Here is an 18763-nt window from a genome sequence, read left to right as displayed (position 1 = left end):
ACCGTCATGGAGTTTATATTCTGAAAAAGTGTCATATAAGGATGGGGTGAGGACAAAGCTGGGATCCAGAGGCTGGGCTAGAGAGTAATCTCCCAGGCCCTTGCATGCCTTAACTATTTGCCCAATAGAAACAATCTGCATTCAAGTAAAGAATATCTGCCCACTTGCCAGTGATGTGTTGGAAATGATCAATACTTTCATGCATTCTCTGCAGACCATTAGACAAGGCACAAAGTTTACTTAAGACACAATCCCTGACCTCACAGAGTTCACAGGTTTTTATGAGGATCTGAGAATAAGACACACAAAACCAGAAAATATTTAATGTTGTGCATTAGTTAAATGTATTAGAATTGCAAAAAGAGCAGGACATGAAGTGAGGAAGGGATGTTGTAGGTCCTAACCCACCCGAGATGATGGAAGAGGCACCATTCAAATTGTGCTTTATGAGGGAACAATGGAAAGTGAATTTAGAGTCAGAGTACCCAAGTTCAAATCCTAGGTCCACCATTTAAAACCTGTGTGACCTTGGGCAAGCACCCTAGCTTCTCTGAACCCTGAGTTCCTGAAAGGTAAAGGTGATGGATTTGACTTAGATAAACTCCAAGAGGGGCAGTTAGGTGACACAGTGGATACAGCACCAGCCCTGGATTCAGGAGGACCTGAGTTCAAATCCGGGCTCAGCTCAGACATTTGACACTAGCTGTGTGACCCTGGGCAAGTCACTTAACCCCAATTGCCTCCCCCCCAAAAAAAAAGATTTCTAGATAAACTCAAAGGTTCTTTCTAGGTATAATCCTTGATCCAAGAATGACAGGATGAAACCCACAGGTGGATAGGAGGAAGAAGGAGAACATTCCAGGTATGGAGACTCAAAAAGTATAGGATATATTGTACTCTGGTATTAGTACTATTGTTGTTTGTCCTTCATTCTCAAAGAGGACCATGACATCGGGAAGTGATAGCATGACTTGCAATGAACTGGATTTAAGCGAGAGAAGGCTGTGCAAAGTCACCAGCCTCACTATCTCCTCCAGAGCCATCTGGGTACAAGGGCAAGATATACATCAGTATGACTGGAGATGGCCCTGGACACACAGCTATTAAGTGTCTGAAGTGAGATTTGAACTTACATCCTCCTGATGCCATGGCCAGTGCTCTATCGACTGCACTACCTAGCTGCCCCTCATTAGTACTATTTTTTTTTCTTTTTTCTTTCTTTTCTTCTCTCTCTCAATCTCTCTCTCTCTCTCTCTCTCTCTCTCTCTCTCTCTCTCTCTCTCTCTCTCTCTCTCTCTCTCTCTCTCTCTCCCTCTCTCTCTCTCTCTCTCTCTCTCTCTCTCTCTTCCCCCCCCCCCCCCCGGAACAATGAGGGTTAAGTGACTTGCCCAGAGTCAAACAGCTAGTAAGCGTCAAGTGTCTGAGGCTGGATTTGGATTTGAACTCAGGTCCTCCTGAATCCAGGGCTGGTGCTTTATCCACTGTGCCACCTAGCTGCCCCCAGTAGATGCTATTATTACATCCATTTTGTTGTTGTTTTGGGTTTGTTGGGGTTTTTTGTTTTTTGTTTTTTTGGGGTTTTTTTGTGGCAAAGTGTCAAGTGTCTGAGGTCGGATTTGAACTCAGGTACTCCTGAATCCAGGGCCAGTGCTTTATCCACTACACCACCTAGCTGCCCCCTATTACATCCATTTTACAGGTGAGGAAACTGAAGAAAGCAGCAATCCAGTGATTGGCCCAGGATTACATAGTTAGGAGGTATCTGAGGTCAAATTTGAACTCAGGTATTCCTGACTCCAGGTCCAGCCCACTGCTGCCACCTAGCCATGGCAATATGTTATTGTTACCATTTGCCTAGCTACCTTCCCTTCATAGATTTAGAGTTGGGAGGGATCTGAGAGGTCATTTAGCTGTGTGTTCCCTTACTGATATCATTTTGGAAAAGCATTTGTTGAGTGATGAGTCATTTTGGCCCTCTTTTTCCAGTAACCTGAATAAGTCATTGTGGAGCTAAGATATGGATTGCTCTGGGTGTTTGAATAAAGGCACATTCCTTGGAAGTCAATAAATAATGAGGGAAGAGGTGTAGAGGGGAGGAAGATTGAGCAGAGGTAGGCAGGAAGTTTTACCAGATAGTTACCTGGAATTCCTTAGATGAAAATGTCTTCATGGGCTCCTAGAAAATTATTGGATTTGGAATAATGGGACCAAGTCAACAGGCAGGCTTCCCAGCTTGCATTCTAATTTACATTCCCCCACTTTTCTAATCTCTTACAAACAAATGTTGTTATTAGTCTATCTGATTTTAGGAAACACCTAATATATTTCTGCCCTAAAGTGTAAAAAAAATAATAAAAAAGCATGAAATCGAATACACAGAAACAAGTCAATGTGGAAAGCTTATTTCATAGTAAGCATGATTTTGGTAATAGGGTATCCTTTCCCAAAAGAGCTTAGAGCTATTTCTAATGCTTCCATGCCTAGGAAGGCATGATTGTGTTAGAAATATTTTTTTTTCTTAAGAGGAAGCTTTTGTAATTGAGCAGAATTGTGCAATTTGTGAGAAAGTAGTATTGCTTTCAGCTCATGGACATCTCAGCCCAGAATAGGTTGAATTATAAAATAATCTTTCAAAGAGCTGGTGGTAACCGACAAAGAGAAGAGCCCTGGTACAAAACCCATTTTTTAAAGGCCAAGTTACCAGAGGTTCTGCCGGCATCCATCGAGGGAAGGGGGGAAAAAGGATGGGGGGAGGGCACAAGTATTTATTAAGCACCTACTATACGCCAAGCATTTTGCTAAGAGTTTTACTAATATTATCTCACTTGGTCCGCACATCAGCCCTACAAGATAGGTGGCATTATTATTCCCATTTTATAGATTAGGACACTGAAGCAGATAAAGGTTAAGTCATAAGACTGGCTAGTAAATATCTGAGGTCATATTTGAACTCAGGTCTTCTTGCCTCTGAGCCTAGGGCTCTACAAACTGCTCTACCTAGCTGTGGAACACCACAAAGGCTTTTAGTTTTGGTTCGTGGCATCTTGGGCCATTGTTTCTGTGACATATGAAATACATTATACTCAAAGAAAGGGGACGGCCATTGTATAATGTCCAAGAGCTAGCCTCATTCGAGTGCCCTGCAGCATGGCTGAAAGTTGACCTCCTTGTTTAAAATTATCCAGAGGGGCAGCTAGGTGGCACAATGGATAGAGCACCAGCCCTGGATTCAGGAGTACCTGAGTTCAAGCCCGGCCTCAGACATTTAACACTGACTAGCTGTGTGACCGTGGGCAAGTCACTTAACCCCAATTGCCTCACCAAAAAAATTAAAAATTTTAAAAAAATTTTTTAAAAATTATCCAGAAATGCCCTCTAGTTCAATTTCTTGCACTCTTCTAGCCAAATATGAATTTAATTATCTCACCTGCTCTATTCTGTTCTATATTCAGGAATCTCCCTTCACCTGCCTTTCGAGCACTTGCAATAACACGCTGGATGCTTTTTTATTGGTAGTAAGAACTTCCCCAATTACTGGAGTTTCTCTCGATAAGAATGGTCAATAAAAGCTTAATTTTATAGTCATGTTTCACTTACCTGAAGGAACATTTCAGGGGAATAAATGTTGAAAGCACATTCTCCTTGGCTGTGTGTTTTTAATTCAGAAGACACAGGGCTTGAGGGGTTAATCAATAGAATGCACTGGCTTAGAACTTGTACTACAAATAAAGGATTTAGGGGAGATGGAGGGAAAGCTTCATAGAAGGCTGGTCCAAAAAGTGAAATAAAAAAATTCCAAAAAAAAATTATTTGTTGCATTAAAAAAAACATTGACCGGGACTCAGGGGAAAAGTTTTTCTGCCAGCTTGGGGCATTGTGACCTCCAAAATAAGGCAACAAATGCAGAAATACACGAGGTCTCCTTTTAGGGCTATAATTCTGTAGTCTGCACCAAGTGAAATCCACTGCAATCAGCAGGTAGAATAAGGTTTAGTCTGTCAGTGGCTTCCAGGAAGAGGCAGCAAAACATGGATGAGGACTTAACGTTGGAAGTCGATGACAAATGTGAGATGGAGTATTTACCTCATGGGATGGGCAATGGAAGGAAAATGTTGAACATTTATACATGGTTTTAGTAATAGTGCAGGTTTGCCTACAGTCCAATGGATCCTTTGGGTGGTACGGTACTTACTGGGGAAGGGCAGGACCAACATCAGGCCGATTTTTCTGAAGGGGAAGCTTTAGAGAGCATTAGTTGAAATATTGGCTGTGTCATTGCCTGTTACTGAAGTCAAGGACGTAATGAAATAAACAACTCAATGGAAAAGTTAGTAGAGATTGGGCTGAATTGAGTTTCATTTTTGTGTGCCCTAAAAACGGTATTTTATATATGAATCAGGGAATTGGCTGAATGAGAAGTATAGAGCTGTTTTCCTACAACTCTAAGATATCAAAATCCTGTGATAATTTTATATACACATGGATATACACATATACATTATATGAATATGCATGCTGCATACATATATGTAAATATACATGTGTGTGAGTGTGTGGTGACACAATATACATGTGTATATGCATATACACATCTAGAGAGAGGAATCTCAGAGACCCAAAAGTCTTATTGCCACTTTAAGCTTATTAAATCATAGACATATATAAACGTAAGTATGTATGCATATACATACATATATTATAAGTTAATATAATATTGGTATATATTACACACATATATATACATGCATGCATGCATGCATACATACATATGTAACATTTGCTCTTTACATTTCTATTTTTATATTATTTGTCCAGAAATAAAATTCCATGATTTATAGTGATTTACATCAGCAAATGATGGTCCCCCAGGCCAAATGTCCCACTCGCTTTTTTATGGTTTTTGTACAATTATGAATGGTTTCATTCTTAGCTTGTGGGCCATACAAAAGCAGGGGGAGGGTCAAATCTGGTTGGTAGGCTCTAGTTTGCTGGGACAGTTTTTTGCTAATGGAAATGCATAAGTCTTTTCCTGATTCCTACCCCTCGATGTCAATGTTCACTCCACACTCTGAAATGATTTGGTAAGCAGCTAGAGAAGTGGACTTGGAGTGGGGAAGACATGGGTCAAAGCCTGACTCAGACATTTACAAGTTGTGTGACCCTGGTTACATCTGTCACTTATTTTGGCTTGTTTCTTAGTCTAAAAATGGAGATAGTACCTATTTCACAGCGTTGTTATGAGAATCAAATGAGATTCTCTATGTGTATATACAATGCTTTGAAAACCTTGTGGTAAAGCTTTCAATTATTATTGTATATATTTTGTACTGACATCTGTGTACATCCGTCATCCCAGTAGTATTCAAGCTCTCTGAGAGTAGGCACTGTTTTGGTTTTGTCACTTCATATGTAGTACCTAGCATAGTAACTTGCACGTTGTTGTTTTGTTGTTTAGTCATGTCCAACTCTTTGTGACACCATGGACCATATAGTCCATGGAGTTTTCTTGGCAAAGATACTGTAGTGGTTTGTCACTTTCTTCTTCAGAGAATTAAGATGAACGAGGGATATGTGACTTACCCAGGGTCACATAACTCGTAAGTGTCTGAGGCCAAATTTGAACTCAGGTTTTCTTGCCTCTAGGTCCAGTGCTCTATCCACTGCTTCAGTAGACACTTAATAGATGTTTGTTGAATGAAAACTCCCAACCAAGCTAGTAGGCCAATCATGGACTCACTGATTGCTGTGTGTACTTAACTTTCTTAAATGTGATCCCTATTTTTGTTTTATTATTAAAGGCCACTATATTTTCAGAGTCCCCAGAATTGATGACCCATCCAAATATAAGATATAGTTCATACCCCTGCTTGGTTCCCTGTTTCATAAGCTCACCCCAACAAAAGCCAAATGGGGAACATACTGTATGGAAGTGGTACACTCCCCCTAATTTCATTGACCACAAGACTTTGTCTGAACAATTAAGTGGCCTGCATGCCTTGACTGACCATAATTACACCACATTGAGGGTTCTCCTTTTTCCTACCATTTTTAAATTTTAGCACCTCAATTTTATCTGGAAATTCAGTCATCATGTCAAGGTCCAGGGCCCTGTTTAGTGTATGCTGTGTACCATGGCTAAGTGAAAGCTATAAATGGAATATTTAAACACGAACTTAACTGAGTATGAAACAGTACGAAGCAGAAGCTTCGTAGAAAACTACAATTCATTTTATGCCCCTAATCTATTTTTAAATGGTATGCATTTTAAATCCCTCTGAATACTGTGCCTGGATGTTTTCTTATTAAGATGGGAAAGGGGGAGAGAGTGTCTTGACATAACACAAACTTCACAACATAAACAATGGCAACTTTTTTTTTCTATCACTGAGGGTGAAACTTTTTTTATTGTCTTAAAAATATGTCCCTTTACCAAAGGACTCTAGTGTACATTTTGAAAATAAAAGCATAAGTTAACAACAGGGAACTCTGGCCTTTTTAATGCCGTTCAATGAAAGACTGAGCCAGGTTTCCGAAAAATCGGCATTTTATAATAGCAGCAACATTTGACAGTAGAGAAATGAACACAAGATACAGTGGTCCCTCCTTTTGGGGCCATTTTGCTCAAGGCAGATTCAGCTGCATTCACAGTTTATTGGAGACGCTGGACACTCCCTGCCTGAATCCAGCTGCTGGGCTCTGCTGTCCTATCTCTGGGCCCAGCTATGGCTTCTCAAGCCCTTTAGTCCCTTAGACAAAGCAGATTGCTGCACAGCCTTCCACCAAAGGCTCTTAGCAGCTGTTTTCAGTTCTGGAGAAGGGGGGGGGGGCGGCGCGCGTCCCTCCCCCCAGTGACTCACCCACAAAGGCCTTTGGGAAATGGGCCTGTGTTCAGAAGAAACACCTGAGATAAAGATGGTGGAATGTTACACGGAAGGGCTGAGAGGTCTGTCAAAAGCTGTTACCAGAATTTGTTGACTTTGAGATCAATTTTTAAAATTTCACAACAGATACAGTTTTAACCCATTATTTTAAAAATAGAAAGACTGGAAAGCATTGGGTCCAAAATAGCTTAATGTGCATCTAAAAGTACAGCTAGCTCTGATCACCCCTGGCAGGCACCACAGCAGTAAAACCTCTTTAAATATAGGATTTTCTCAAATGGGAGGAGGGTGGCCCCAGATAACATTTGCCTGCTTTACTCTCCCTTTTTACATGAAGCGCTTGAGTGCCTATATCATGGGTTCCAATCAATTGGTTTGCTCCTTCCCCCTTCCTTACTGGGTGACAGCACACCCATGAAAAATAAACAGACTGCTACCCACAAAAGGGATTTTTTCAAGACAAATTCAGAGGCAGGTAGGAGATGGGAATTATGAACTTGGGAAGACCTAAGTTTGAATCCTGCCTCAGATACTATTTGCATGACCTTGAACAAGTCACCTAATTCTTTCAGCCTCAGTCATCTAATCTGTAAAATGGGGTAATAACACACTCACTTCACAGGGTTGTTGTGACGACTAAGTGAGCTAATATATGAAAAGCACTTTGTGGATACTAATTGTTCATAGCTGCTGGTTAAGTGAACATTGCTACAAGGGATTAATGTGTATTAATTAATGCAAGAGGCAGTGTGGTGTAATGGACAGGAAACAATGACTAAACCAGAAAGACTAGGGTTCGCGTCCTCCCTCTGACAACTGGCTTTGACCTTGAGCTGGTCACAACCTCTCATCTCTCTAACATTAAAGTACATAGCTGTTTCCACATGAATTGGCTATAGGGGTAATTTCTGCCCTTGGGAAGTCTCGAGAGCAACGAAATCACAAGTCCACTTCCTATCCTTAACATATACTGTACAGCACAATTAAAAGGTTAAATTGAACAGTGCACGTAACAAAGAATCAATGGTTCTCTTGCCAACACAGACCCCAAGTCTGCCATGGGAGGATGGAGGGTGGAGGGATGTTCTCAATTGGCATCAGATAACTCTCAGCCTTCTTGCTCTTGAAGCAGGGGGAGGAGGGTAAGGGGAAATGAGCCTGGCATACCCCAGACCAGCCTCTTCCAGACTAAGGTTGACTCGGGGGTACTCCAGATCATATGGCCTCTTTCCAAGCTAGGCTTAATCCTCCTCACCTCCTCAAACTGGAACAAGCCAACTATTCTGAGTTCTGCTGCTTTCCTCCAGACTCCAGTCAGCATCTTTTAATTACATAACTGATGAGTGACTACATGCCTGGGCAATAAACCATTTTATATCACTGTTTTCAGTGTAGCTGACTTCAATGATTCCAGGATCTGGCATTTCATGGGTAGGGGTACTCCCTCCCCAGGGACAGATCACACCCCCTCCAAGATTTAGCAGATGGTCCTTGTGACTGTGCCAGCCAAAAAATGCATCATCCTGAAGTCAATCTGATGGGCCTCTCTGAAGCTGGGCTGATCCATAGACCAATCCCAAGGTCCCCTCCCATGCCACAAGGGGGTATCAGAGCAGAACTTTAGTGCAGGAATTCCACCCAAAGGTCTTTAAAACACTAAGTACAAACCAACCCATAGATTGCCAGCCTTTATATCCAACACTTCATATGCCTGGTATCTACATTCCTAAGATTTAAATGTCAAAATATGTATTTAATTCACTTTACAAAAAAGAACATAAAGGACATTTTTCCCTTGAGGTTTTCTTTCCCATTTTATAAAATGTTGTTGACTATTCGCCAAGCTAATGGTAGCTATCTCTAGGGTAAGGGGTGAGGAATTTTTTAAAAAAGAAATATATGCAATAATTTTGTTGTATATTTGAAAGGAATAGCAAGTTGTGCATAGTAGATTTGCAGTTTCATCTGCAACCATCTTTTTTATTGTAGTGAGTTATAGAAAGTCTTGCTTTATTCCACAAATTAAAAAAAAAAAAAAGATGTATGGATGGGCAGAGGAGGGGATTGGTGTTGAATATGTGTGCACTAGAGGTTTGAATGCCTGAAAACTATAGGTATGCTCCTCTGGGATAGATTCTTTGAACCCCAGTTCCCCATAAAACCAATTTCCCAGAAATTAGCTTCTGAACCTTCATCACAATTGGTTGATACAATTCACTGGGGATGTTACTTGACAGGACAATTGTAAAGTACTGGATGGATTTCTAACTTCAGGGTTTGAGTGACCATTCCATCACTGAACATCCGGCTCCCTCTAAGATTCCAGTGAAACCTGTCGGATTTTACTGAAGTGGACCCCACTGCCCTAAAACCGGGTCTGGATGTAATACCCACGGGTATTACATGGGTTGTTTATAACTGATTTGAAGTGACACATGATGAATGCCATGCACATTTTCCGAATGCTCGGTGATTCATTGAAGTTTCCGCATAAGATTTTGATAGGTGTCTCTTTCAGATTTCCATGAATGGCACAATCTTGCATATTCTTTTCCTTTTGTCACAATTTTCTTTTCTAACACAGGATCATTGACCAGTCTTTTGGCCAGCTGAACAAATTCCTGAGAGGAAGGGTAGGTGGTGGTGGGAAGGAAAGAAACAAACACAAGTCATTCATTAGACCATTTATATACTTGCAAGACCATCTATATATTTCACCTTCTGGTCCTCCTTCCCTCTGTCTCCCCCTTCCCAGGATAAACTATCACTAACTTTGACACTTCAAGGTTGCAGGACTGGGTCAAGGCAAGAGCTCCCATTACCAATACAAACTATAGTCCCTCTAGGATGCCTCAGGAAACTATTTCTGTGAGCTGCTGGGCCCAAAAGAAAATAACCCAGTGGCCAGCCATTCTGGGCACCATCCTCTGTAAACTTAGCTAGGACAGTCCTCAGAGGTCACAGAAGTGGACACAGGACCTATGCCCAAAGTATTTCTGACTTGTATCCATGCCAATGTTTGACCTTCACTGGAATAATGGTTAAACATCAGCAAAACCAGCATCACGTGCCCACTGCAATAAGACATCAGAAAAGAAGGGTCCCTTTTTATCTAGTTTATTTGCTAGGGGGTGTGGGTTGATAAAAATCTTTGGTAAGGTAGATAGACAGTTAGACACTGGATAGACTAGATGGAAGAGAGATATAGAGGCACACCAGATGAGAGATAGATAGAAAGATAAGATAGATGGATGGATAGACAGATAGATTAGGTAGATAGAGAGACAGAAGATTTTCAATAGATAGACAGACACTGGATAAACTAGATAGATAATAGATACATAGAGAAATAGAAAAATGCACACAGATACAGGGGGCACTTTGCAGATATATGTAAATATCCATCTATAGATCTCTATGTAGAAAGAGATAGAAACAGATATGTTAGAGATTAGGGAGAATACTAGAAGCTGGGGAAAAGAGAATCAGGAAATGCTTCATGTAGAAGATGGCACTGAACTGAGCCTTGAAGAAAATCAGGGACTCCAAGAGGTAGATTTTAAAGAGAAATATACAAAATATGGAAGCAAAGCCAAGTGACAGGATAGAGAGAAAAGCATGGAATGGTATTGGAATTGGAACTGAGGCTAGTAAGGGAAACTAAAATCAACAGACGTTTTGTTGTTTTGTTGTGTGTGGGTTTTTTGTTTGTTTGGGTTTTCTTGGAGGGGAAGGAGGTAGGTTATATTGGGAGAAAAAAGTTCAAAGAAAGGATAAGAGCTTTGCATGAAGTGGATAGGACAATGGTAAGTGATACAAGAGAAAGCAGAGCTATTTGATTCTTTTATTTCTGTTTTCTCTACCAGAGGAATGACTTTTGCACTGCAAAGGACAGAACACAAAAGACTAAGAGGTCTTAAGGTAATTAAGAAGATAGTAAGATAGTAAGAGCATATCACATCACATCTACCCTTAATGAATTTAAGTCACTTCGCCCAGATGAACTACATCCTTGGTACCAAGAGATGTGGCAGATGTGACTGCCAAACCACTTTCAATATCTGAAAGATCATTGAGAACAAGAGAGGTCCAACATGACTGGAGAAAGGTAAATGGTCCATTTCCCTCACCACTCACCTCCCTCACAAAAAAGGGAGAAAACAGAGCCTACAAACCATGTCAGTGAGCTTAACTGATTCTTGGGAAACTCCTAGAACTGACCAAGATGCTTGGTGAATATCTAACATAGGCAGCAGTGATCACAAAGAGCAGTCATGTTTTCATCAAAAACAGGTCATGCATGGGGCAGCTAGGTGGCGCAGTGGATAAAGCACTGGCCCTGGATTCAGGAGTACCTGAGTTCAAATCCAGCCTCAGACACTTAACACTTACTGGCTGTGTGACCCTGGTCAAGTCACTTGATCCCCATTGCCCCGCAAAAAAAAAAAAAAAAAAAAAGAACAGGTCATGCAGCATGCCCACCCATTGAAGAATGGCTGAAGAAATTATGGTGTGTGTGAATGTGATGTAAAGTTTGAACTGATACAGAGCGAAGTAAGCACAACTAAGAACAATTTATACGTTAACGAATCTGTAAAGACAGACTAACAACTTTGCATCCCCGATAAGCACAATGATCACAATGATGAGAAATGTAACACACCTCCTGACAGAGGTGTCACTACCTTTTTTTGTCAGGATTACTAAACTTGGAGATGGCGGAAGGCTATGGACATATTTTACTTAGATTTTAGGAAATCTCTGGTCAAGAATTTCTTTGTGGAAAATATGGAGAGAGAGAGAGAGAGAGAGAGAGAGAGAGAGAGAGAGAGAGAGAGAGAGAGAGAGAGAGAGAAATGAGAACAGAATGCCAATGGTTCAATGCCAATAGGGAAGGTCTTCAAGTGAGTAATCCACAGATGTTCTTGGCCCTGCACAGTTTAACACATTTACATCAATGACTTAGTGAAAGACATACATGGCATACTCATCAAGTTTCCAAAGGACAAAAAGCTTGGAGAGATAGCAAACAAAATCAATGACAAAAAGGGATTTGGGCAGGCTTAAAGCATTGGGCTGAATCTAGTAAGATGAAATTTGATAGGAAAAGTATAAAATCTTATACTTCGGTCCAAAAGAATCAGCTTCAATGGTAAAACATGGAGGAGGCACAGTTAGGTGGCATTTGTTTTGGGGAAAACCTGAAGGTTTTAGTGGACTGCAAGCTCAATATTAATCACAATTATGTTGTGGCAACCAAAAAAAAAAAGCTAATGCAACCTTCAGCTGTATTTAGAGGGAAAGATTCCTCAATAGGAAGGTGAGTCACACTATCTGACTTTTAACAGACTTTATCTGGAGTCCTGTGCTCAGTTCTGAGTGTCTCCAGAGGAGAACAGAAAACATGGTATTAGGAGCCTGGAGTTCACATCATATGATGGTCAGTCGAAGGCATTAAGGATATTTAGCCTGAGGAAGAAAAGGTTCAGGGGCATCATGACAGCAGTGTTCAAGGACTATCCCACTGAGGTGACATCAGACCTGTTCTGTTTGATCCTCAAGGCAGAACCAGGAATAATAGGTAGATTTTGTTGTGGTAGTGGCTCATTTGTTCAGTTGTGTCCAACTCTTCATGACCCCATGGACCATAATGTCCATAAGGTTTTCTTGGCAAAGATACTAGAACGGTTTGCCATTTCCTTCTCCAGCTCATTTTACAGATGAGTAAACTGAGGGAAATGGAGGTTCAGTGACTTGCCCAGGGTCACACAGCTGGTGTCTGAGGCTGGGTTTGAGCTCAGGTCTTCAAGACTCCAGGCCTGGCACTCTATCCACTAAGCCACCTAGCTGTCTCAAGGTAGATGTTAAAAAGAAGTTAATTTAGGCTACATTTCAGGGAAATTTTCCTAATAATTATAGCTACCACAGAGTGGATTGGGCTGCCTTGAAAGGCAATAGGTTCACCTTCCTTCGACATCTTCAAGAAAAGGCTGTGCAGCCACTGGTCAGATTAACATGGGGATTTCTTTAGTGGATAGAGTGGGGTCCCTTTAAGCTCTCAGATCCTTTCAGCTCAATCTAGGCCGCTTGGGGGGTGGGGGTGGGGGTGGGGGTGAAGACCAGCCAGGAGGCCAATTTGGCTAGAGTGGAGCACACTGTGCTTAAAAGGGAGTGATGTGTAATAAGGCTTGAAAGTAGGTTGTTGAATGACTGAAGGAAGCTGTAAATTTTGTTGTTGTTGTTTTTTGCGGGCCAATGGGGGGTTAAGGGTCACACAGCTAGTAAGTGTCAAGTGTCTGAGGCCAGATTTGAACTCAGGTACTTCTGAATCCAGGGCCAGTGCTTTATCCATTGCACCACCAAGCTGCCCCTGGGAAGCTGTAAATTTAAAGGTATAGACTAGATGATCTCTCAAAGTTCTTCTAGGTCTCACAGTCTAAATCCTATTATCGCTGTTTCGTTTTTTTTCCTGCCAAGATGAAGAAAATGAGGTCTTAGATGGGGTGACAGTCCTCACAAAGGCCCCTTCTGGGGCAGCTAGGTGGCACAGTGGATAGAGCACCGGCCCTGGAGTCAGGAGGACCTGAGTTCAAATCCGGCCTCAGACACTTAACACTTACTAGCCTTGTGACCCCGGGCAAGTCACTTAACCCCAATTGCCTCACTAAAAAAACAAACAAAAAAAAAAACAAAAAACCCCAAAAAACAAAGGCCCCTTCTAAGAAAAAAATAGATATGGATATCTGATACAAGCAAAGATTTTGCCTGACAAATACAATGCAACGAATGCTTATTAAGCACCTGTGCAGAACACCCTGCTGGGTTCTGGGGAGATAGTTACATAAGGCACAATCCCTGCCCCCATCCACAAGGCAAATTATGATTTAAGAGAAGAAAATTAAGGTTTTAGTCCTATGTATATATTAACAAGTAGGCACAAGATTTTTACATGTATGTACATACAATATATACATATGCCCAAGATTTTTCTTAGAATGAGAGACTTTAAGGGGATGTTGAATCTGGGAGTCTGGAAATCTTCAAAAAAATCATAGACAACCATCTCTTCTGGATGCCTGAGGGCAGTGGGACAGACTGGATCATTTCTCAAGATCTATTTTAGCTTTAAGATTCTTTTCCTCTAGGCCAAAGTGAATTTTATCTGGTTATTAATGAGGTCTTTTTGAGTAAGCTACTTAGTGATAATGAGAAATAGGCTTCTGTGTATAAAAGAATGCATATACTAACACTTCATCTAATTGTATGCTAGAATCTGGATGAGAGGAATTCAGCATGTAGCTTTCTTTACCTCTGTGAAACAAGTCTTCAGAACAAGGCCTCAGTTTCATGGCCCAAAGTTCCAAGACACCTGGTAAAATTCCTCAAGGATTTTATTATGCAATTTTGAGTTGTATAAGCTGCCAGGAAACAGATCTACTGCTTGTCAAACATTTATTCCAGCCCCGCTCCCCCCCCCAAGAGCAGGTCTCCCTCACTGGTATTATTTCACTGCCAAATATTTCTTGGAATCTATTCTGTGGCAGCATACAAATATAAAATATGGATAAAGCTTGAAATAACAGCAAATAATAGAAGCTTAAAAAAAAGGAAATGGGCTGTGCACATGTGAGAATTCTGTCTGCTGAAAGAATTAAGCCAAACTAAAGGGAGTCTAGAAAGTCCATGCAAAAGATTAAGCTCTTACCATTCATGAGATCAACTGTGAATTGAATAGTATGCGATGAGGATTGGTCAGAAAATAATTTTTCAAAAGTTTCTTTCATCAGCAACTGGTAGGGCCACTCATCATTTTCAAGGGAGGAATAAAACAGAAAAATCTGCTTCCCAAAGGTTTTCCCTAGTCCTGGATACTCCCCTGTCCAAAGTCAAAATGGAAGACTTCTTACAGATGGTAAAGTCCTTCAGATGCCCTTGTTCCCAGGATAACTTATGTTGATTAACTCCAGCATGGAAAAACTAAAGGATCTACTTAACGATGCCTACTGGGATTTAAGAGATTAGCCTAGTGATCAGCACTAGAAAAACCAGTGGATCAGGAATGCATAATGGCCAATTTAGTTCAATATCTCCAATGTGTTAAGGACTGAGTTACATGCTATGGATGCAAAGGCAGAAACAAAACAAGCTTTAGCCCCGCCCTTAGCATGTGGGGCTAAAATCTTAGGAATAAGGAAACATTTACAGGTTAGGGACTAGCAGAGCATGGAGAGAAGAACAAAGGGGGACAAGTAAATGGATTAACTATAGGTCAAAACTATAAGATAATACAGTGAAGAAAGTGCTGGTGTGATGGGCTTGGGGGAAAAAGAAGGGAAGGAATGACTTGATGTAGGAAAAGAGAATACAAAATAAGATTTTAGGCAGATGGCTTCCTCAGAGTGAAACGTCATATTAGCACAATATGAAGAATGTTTTTGTATGTCAAGAGATGAAATGTGGGGCAGCTCAGTGATACAGTGGAAAAGCACTGGCCCTGGATTCAGGAGTACCTGAATTCAAATCTGACCTCAGACACTTGACACTTACTAGCTGTGTGACCCTGGATACTGAGTGGGGTGGGGGGAGGAAAGCCATAATCTATGACTAGAAATAAGGAACATTAGAGTTTATTATGATGAGTATAATAGCCTTGTCCTTGTTGGATGCAGTGCCAGAAAACACCAGGAGGGGCAGCTAGGTGGTGCAGTGGATAAAGCACCGGCCCTGGGTTCAGGAGGACCTGAGTTCAAATCTGGCCTCAGACACCTGACACTTACTAGCTGTGTGACCCTGGGCAAGTCACTTAACCCTCATTGTCCTAGGAAAGAAAGGAAGGAAGGAAGGAAGGAAGGAAGGAAGGAAGGAAGGAAGGAAGGAAGGAAGGAAGGAAGGAAGGAAGGAAGGAAGGAAGGAAGGAAGGAAGGAAGGAAAGAAGGAAGGAAGGAAGGAAGGAAGGAGGAAAAGAAAAGAAAAGAAAAGAAAAGAAAAGAAAAGAAAAGAAAAGAAAAGAAAAGAAAAGAAAAGAAAAGAAAAGAAAAGAAAAGAAAAGAAAAGAAAAGAAAAGAAAAGAAAAGATGGGGAGACATTGCTACCAGAAGGATGCTTCCAATCCACCAGAAGGAATCTCATTTGTAGGTTGTCTAGCAGATATCTCTAAGATGACTCCCGGGAGAGGCAAGCTAAAATACTCTCATGGGAGAGTTGTGAGTGATAAAGGACAGAAAGACTAGTTAGGCTGATCAACTAGGTCATGATTGAAAGTAATATACAATAAAGGTGGAAAGTGTGAGTCCAGACTGTGAAGAGCCTTAAATGACAAAGGATTTTGTTTGGGATTCTTGTCTCTGTCCTTCATTTTTTTTTTTTTTTTGGTGAGGCAATTGGGGTTAAGTGACTTGCCCAGGGTCACACAGTTAGTAAGTGTTAAGTGTCTGAGGCAGGATTTGAACTCAGGTCCTCCTGAATCTACGTCCAGTGCTCTATCTATAGTACCACCTAGCTGCCCCCTGTCCTTCATTTTTTGAAAGGGCCAGTGACATCATGGTGGTGTCTTTACTTGCTCATGAATTAGATTTAAGTGAGGCAGAGTTGCTCAAGGTTATCAGTCTTGCTCTCCCAGAATCATCAAAGTTCAGTGGCAGGACAAAAGTCAAGCCAACTGGTGATGGCCCTGGATACAGGAGATAACCTTGGTGTCTTCGATGTCTGATCAAGCTCTAAGCACTCTACAATGCCTTGCTTTGGCCACCTTCAAGGCACTGGAACAAACTGCTCTCATTTACCCATTCTGATTCTAGAGGTAAAAGAGGAAGATAGTGACGTTTATTTAACAGAGAAGTGACATGATCAGATCTGTACTTTAGGCATTTTACTTTGGCAACTCATTGGAAAACATATTAGAGAGGGGAGAGACCAATTAGAAGACTATTGCAATCGTTCATGTGAGAGACAGCAAGCTGGGAGTGAAAAGAATAAGGAAGTTGAAAGAGATGTTATGGAAATTTAATAAAAATAATTTGGCAACTGCATGGCTATGTGAGAGGGAGGGAGAGTGCAAACCTGGGTTAGTCGAAAGATCACAGAATTTAAAAGTTGGAACAAACCCTAGAGACTATGTTTTCTAAACCATATCATGCTAGTACCTCCAACAAAAATAGGGAAATGTGGAAGAACAGATTTTGGGGAAAAATAATGAGCTTTATTTTGGATATGGTGAGTTCAAGATTCCTATTCAGCATTTACTTTGAATGTACAGGAGAAAGAAATAGAGTTCAGGAGAAATACCAAGCCTAGATGGACAGGCCAGGAATCATGGGATAATTGAACTTATGGGAACCAATGAGGTCGCCAAGCAAGAGAGAGTGTAAAGAAGAGTAGAAGATGCAGGAAAGAGCCTAAAGGTTAAGAGATGGCTCATGGCTGGTGACCCAGCAAAGGACACTCAAAGGAATAATCAGTCAAGTAGGCAAAAAAACAAGAGCAGTGTAATGAAAACCTGCTGAAGAGAGTATAGGTAGGGAGAGTAGTCAAGGCCCTATCTCTATTAGAATGTTAAATACTGGGGGCAGCTAGATTGCGCTGGAGTAGATAAAAGCATCAGCCCTGGATTCAGGAGAATCTGAGTTCAAATCCAGTCTCAGACACTTGACACTTACTAGCTGTGTGACCCTGGGCAAGTCACTTAACCCGTATTGCCCCTCCCCCCCAAATAGCATGAGATGCTATGGAGATTGCAAAGAATAAGGATTAAAAAAAAAAAACACTGGGTCTTGGGATTAGGAAATCATTAGTAACTCTGAAAAAGAGTATAGGGGCAGCTAGGTGGCGCAGTAGATAGAGCACCAGCCCTGGATTCAGGAGAACCTGAGTTCAAATCCAGTCTCAGACACTTAACACTTACTAGCTGTGTGACCCTGGGCAAATCACTTAACCCCAATTTTTAACATTTGGTTTGTAAGACATATGCCCCTTTCCATAATATGTACAAGGATATGTTTGTTATTTGGAATATTTATAAACTGGAAATGCTACTCCTCCTTTTTGAATAAATTAACAGTGTTGGCGGGAAAGTGTTTCAGTGGAAAGTGATAAACTTCTTTGTTAAATTTTCACTAACAAATAAATAGCAAGGCCATTTCACTCGCCAGTGGTCATGTTATTAAAAACACAGAGAGAATTTCATAATAATAAATAAAAATAAAATAAAATACTCCAATGGATCTGTAATCAAATCCTTTCCAATGATTCAGATCACAAACTGTCTCAACTGTCCATTCTGCATGACTCCCACCCATGTCTGCCCACCAGATGGCCACAGGCATTGTGGGACCATGATTACAGTGGAGCTCTTCACCTATCACACCTCACCTTTGCCACAAGCCCAGTTCATCTTCTTTTCCCATCATACATTTTAGGATGTAGTTGATGTTCTTAATGATAATAGCTAATTATGAATTATTAGCCTCATAGTTAATTATTACTGCCTAATAATAATAGCTTATATTTATAAAGCACTTTTCTAACCATAACCCTATGAGGTAGCCAGTACAGGTACTATTTAATCTGTTTTATGGGTGAGACATCTGAGGTGCAGAGACTATGAATTTCTGCTGTAAGGGCACCCAGCAAGAATAGGAGCTAAGCTTTGCATTGAGGTTTCCTAACTCTAAGTCTAGAATTCTTTCTATCCTCCATGGTCTACATACAAGGTGCTCTCCTATAATGTTGAAAGTAGTGTTGCCTTTCAGAGGAAAGAAGGAAGGAAGGAAGGAAGGAAGGAAGGAAGGAAGGAAGGAAAGGGAAGCAGGGAGGGAGGGAGGGAAAGAAAAGGATGGAAGAGAGGGAGGGAAGGAGGAAGGAAGAAAGGAAAAAAGACACCTACT

The 18763-nt window shown here is 41.0% G+C and overlaps 1 protein-coding gene across 2 annotated transcripts in view; it reads right to left on the bottom strand.

Moving 5' to 3' along the window:
* Window positions 1-6398: 6398 nt before the first annotated feature.
* The window catches only part of GLT1D1 (glycosyltransferase 1 domain containing 1), a 120771-nt gene continuing 108406 nt past the window's right edge, over window positions 6399-18763 (bottom strand). For both annotated transcript variants that reach the window (XM_043979380.1, XM_043979381.1), the window contains one exon: window positions 6399-9502. In XM_043979380.1, coding sequence (XP_043835315.1) covers window positions 9356-9502 — 147 coding nt within the window. In that variant the 3' untranslated portion in view covers window positions 6399-9355. The remainder of the gene's footprint in view (window positions 9503-18763) is intronic.

This window comes from Dromiciops gliroides, chromosome 1, assembly GCF_019393635.1.
Source record: "Dromiciops gliroides isolate mDroGli1 chromosome 1, mDroGli1.pri, whole genome shotgun sequence".
NCBI classification, from domain to species: domain Eukaryota; kingdom Metazoa; phylum Chordata; class Mammalia; order Microbiotheria; family Microbiotheriidae; genus Dromiciops; species Dromiciops gliroides.
Note: the sequence above shows the minus strand (reverse complement) of the source record. Positions and strands in the feature narration are given on the sequence as shown.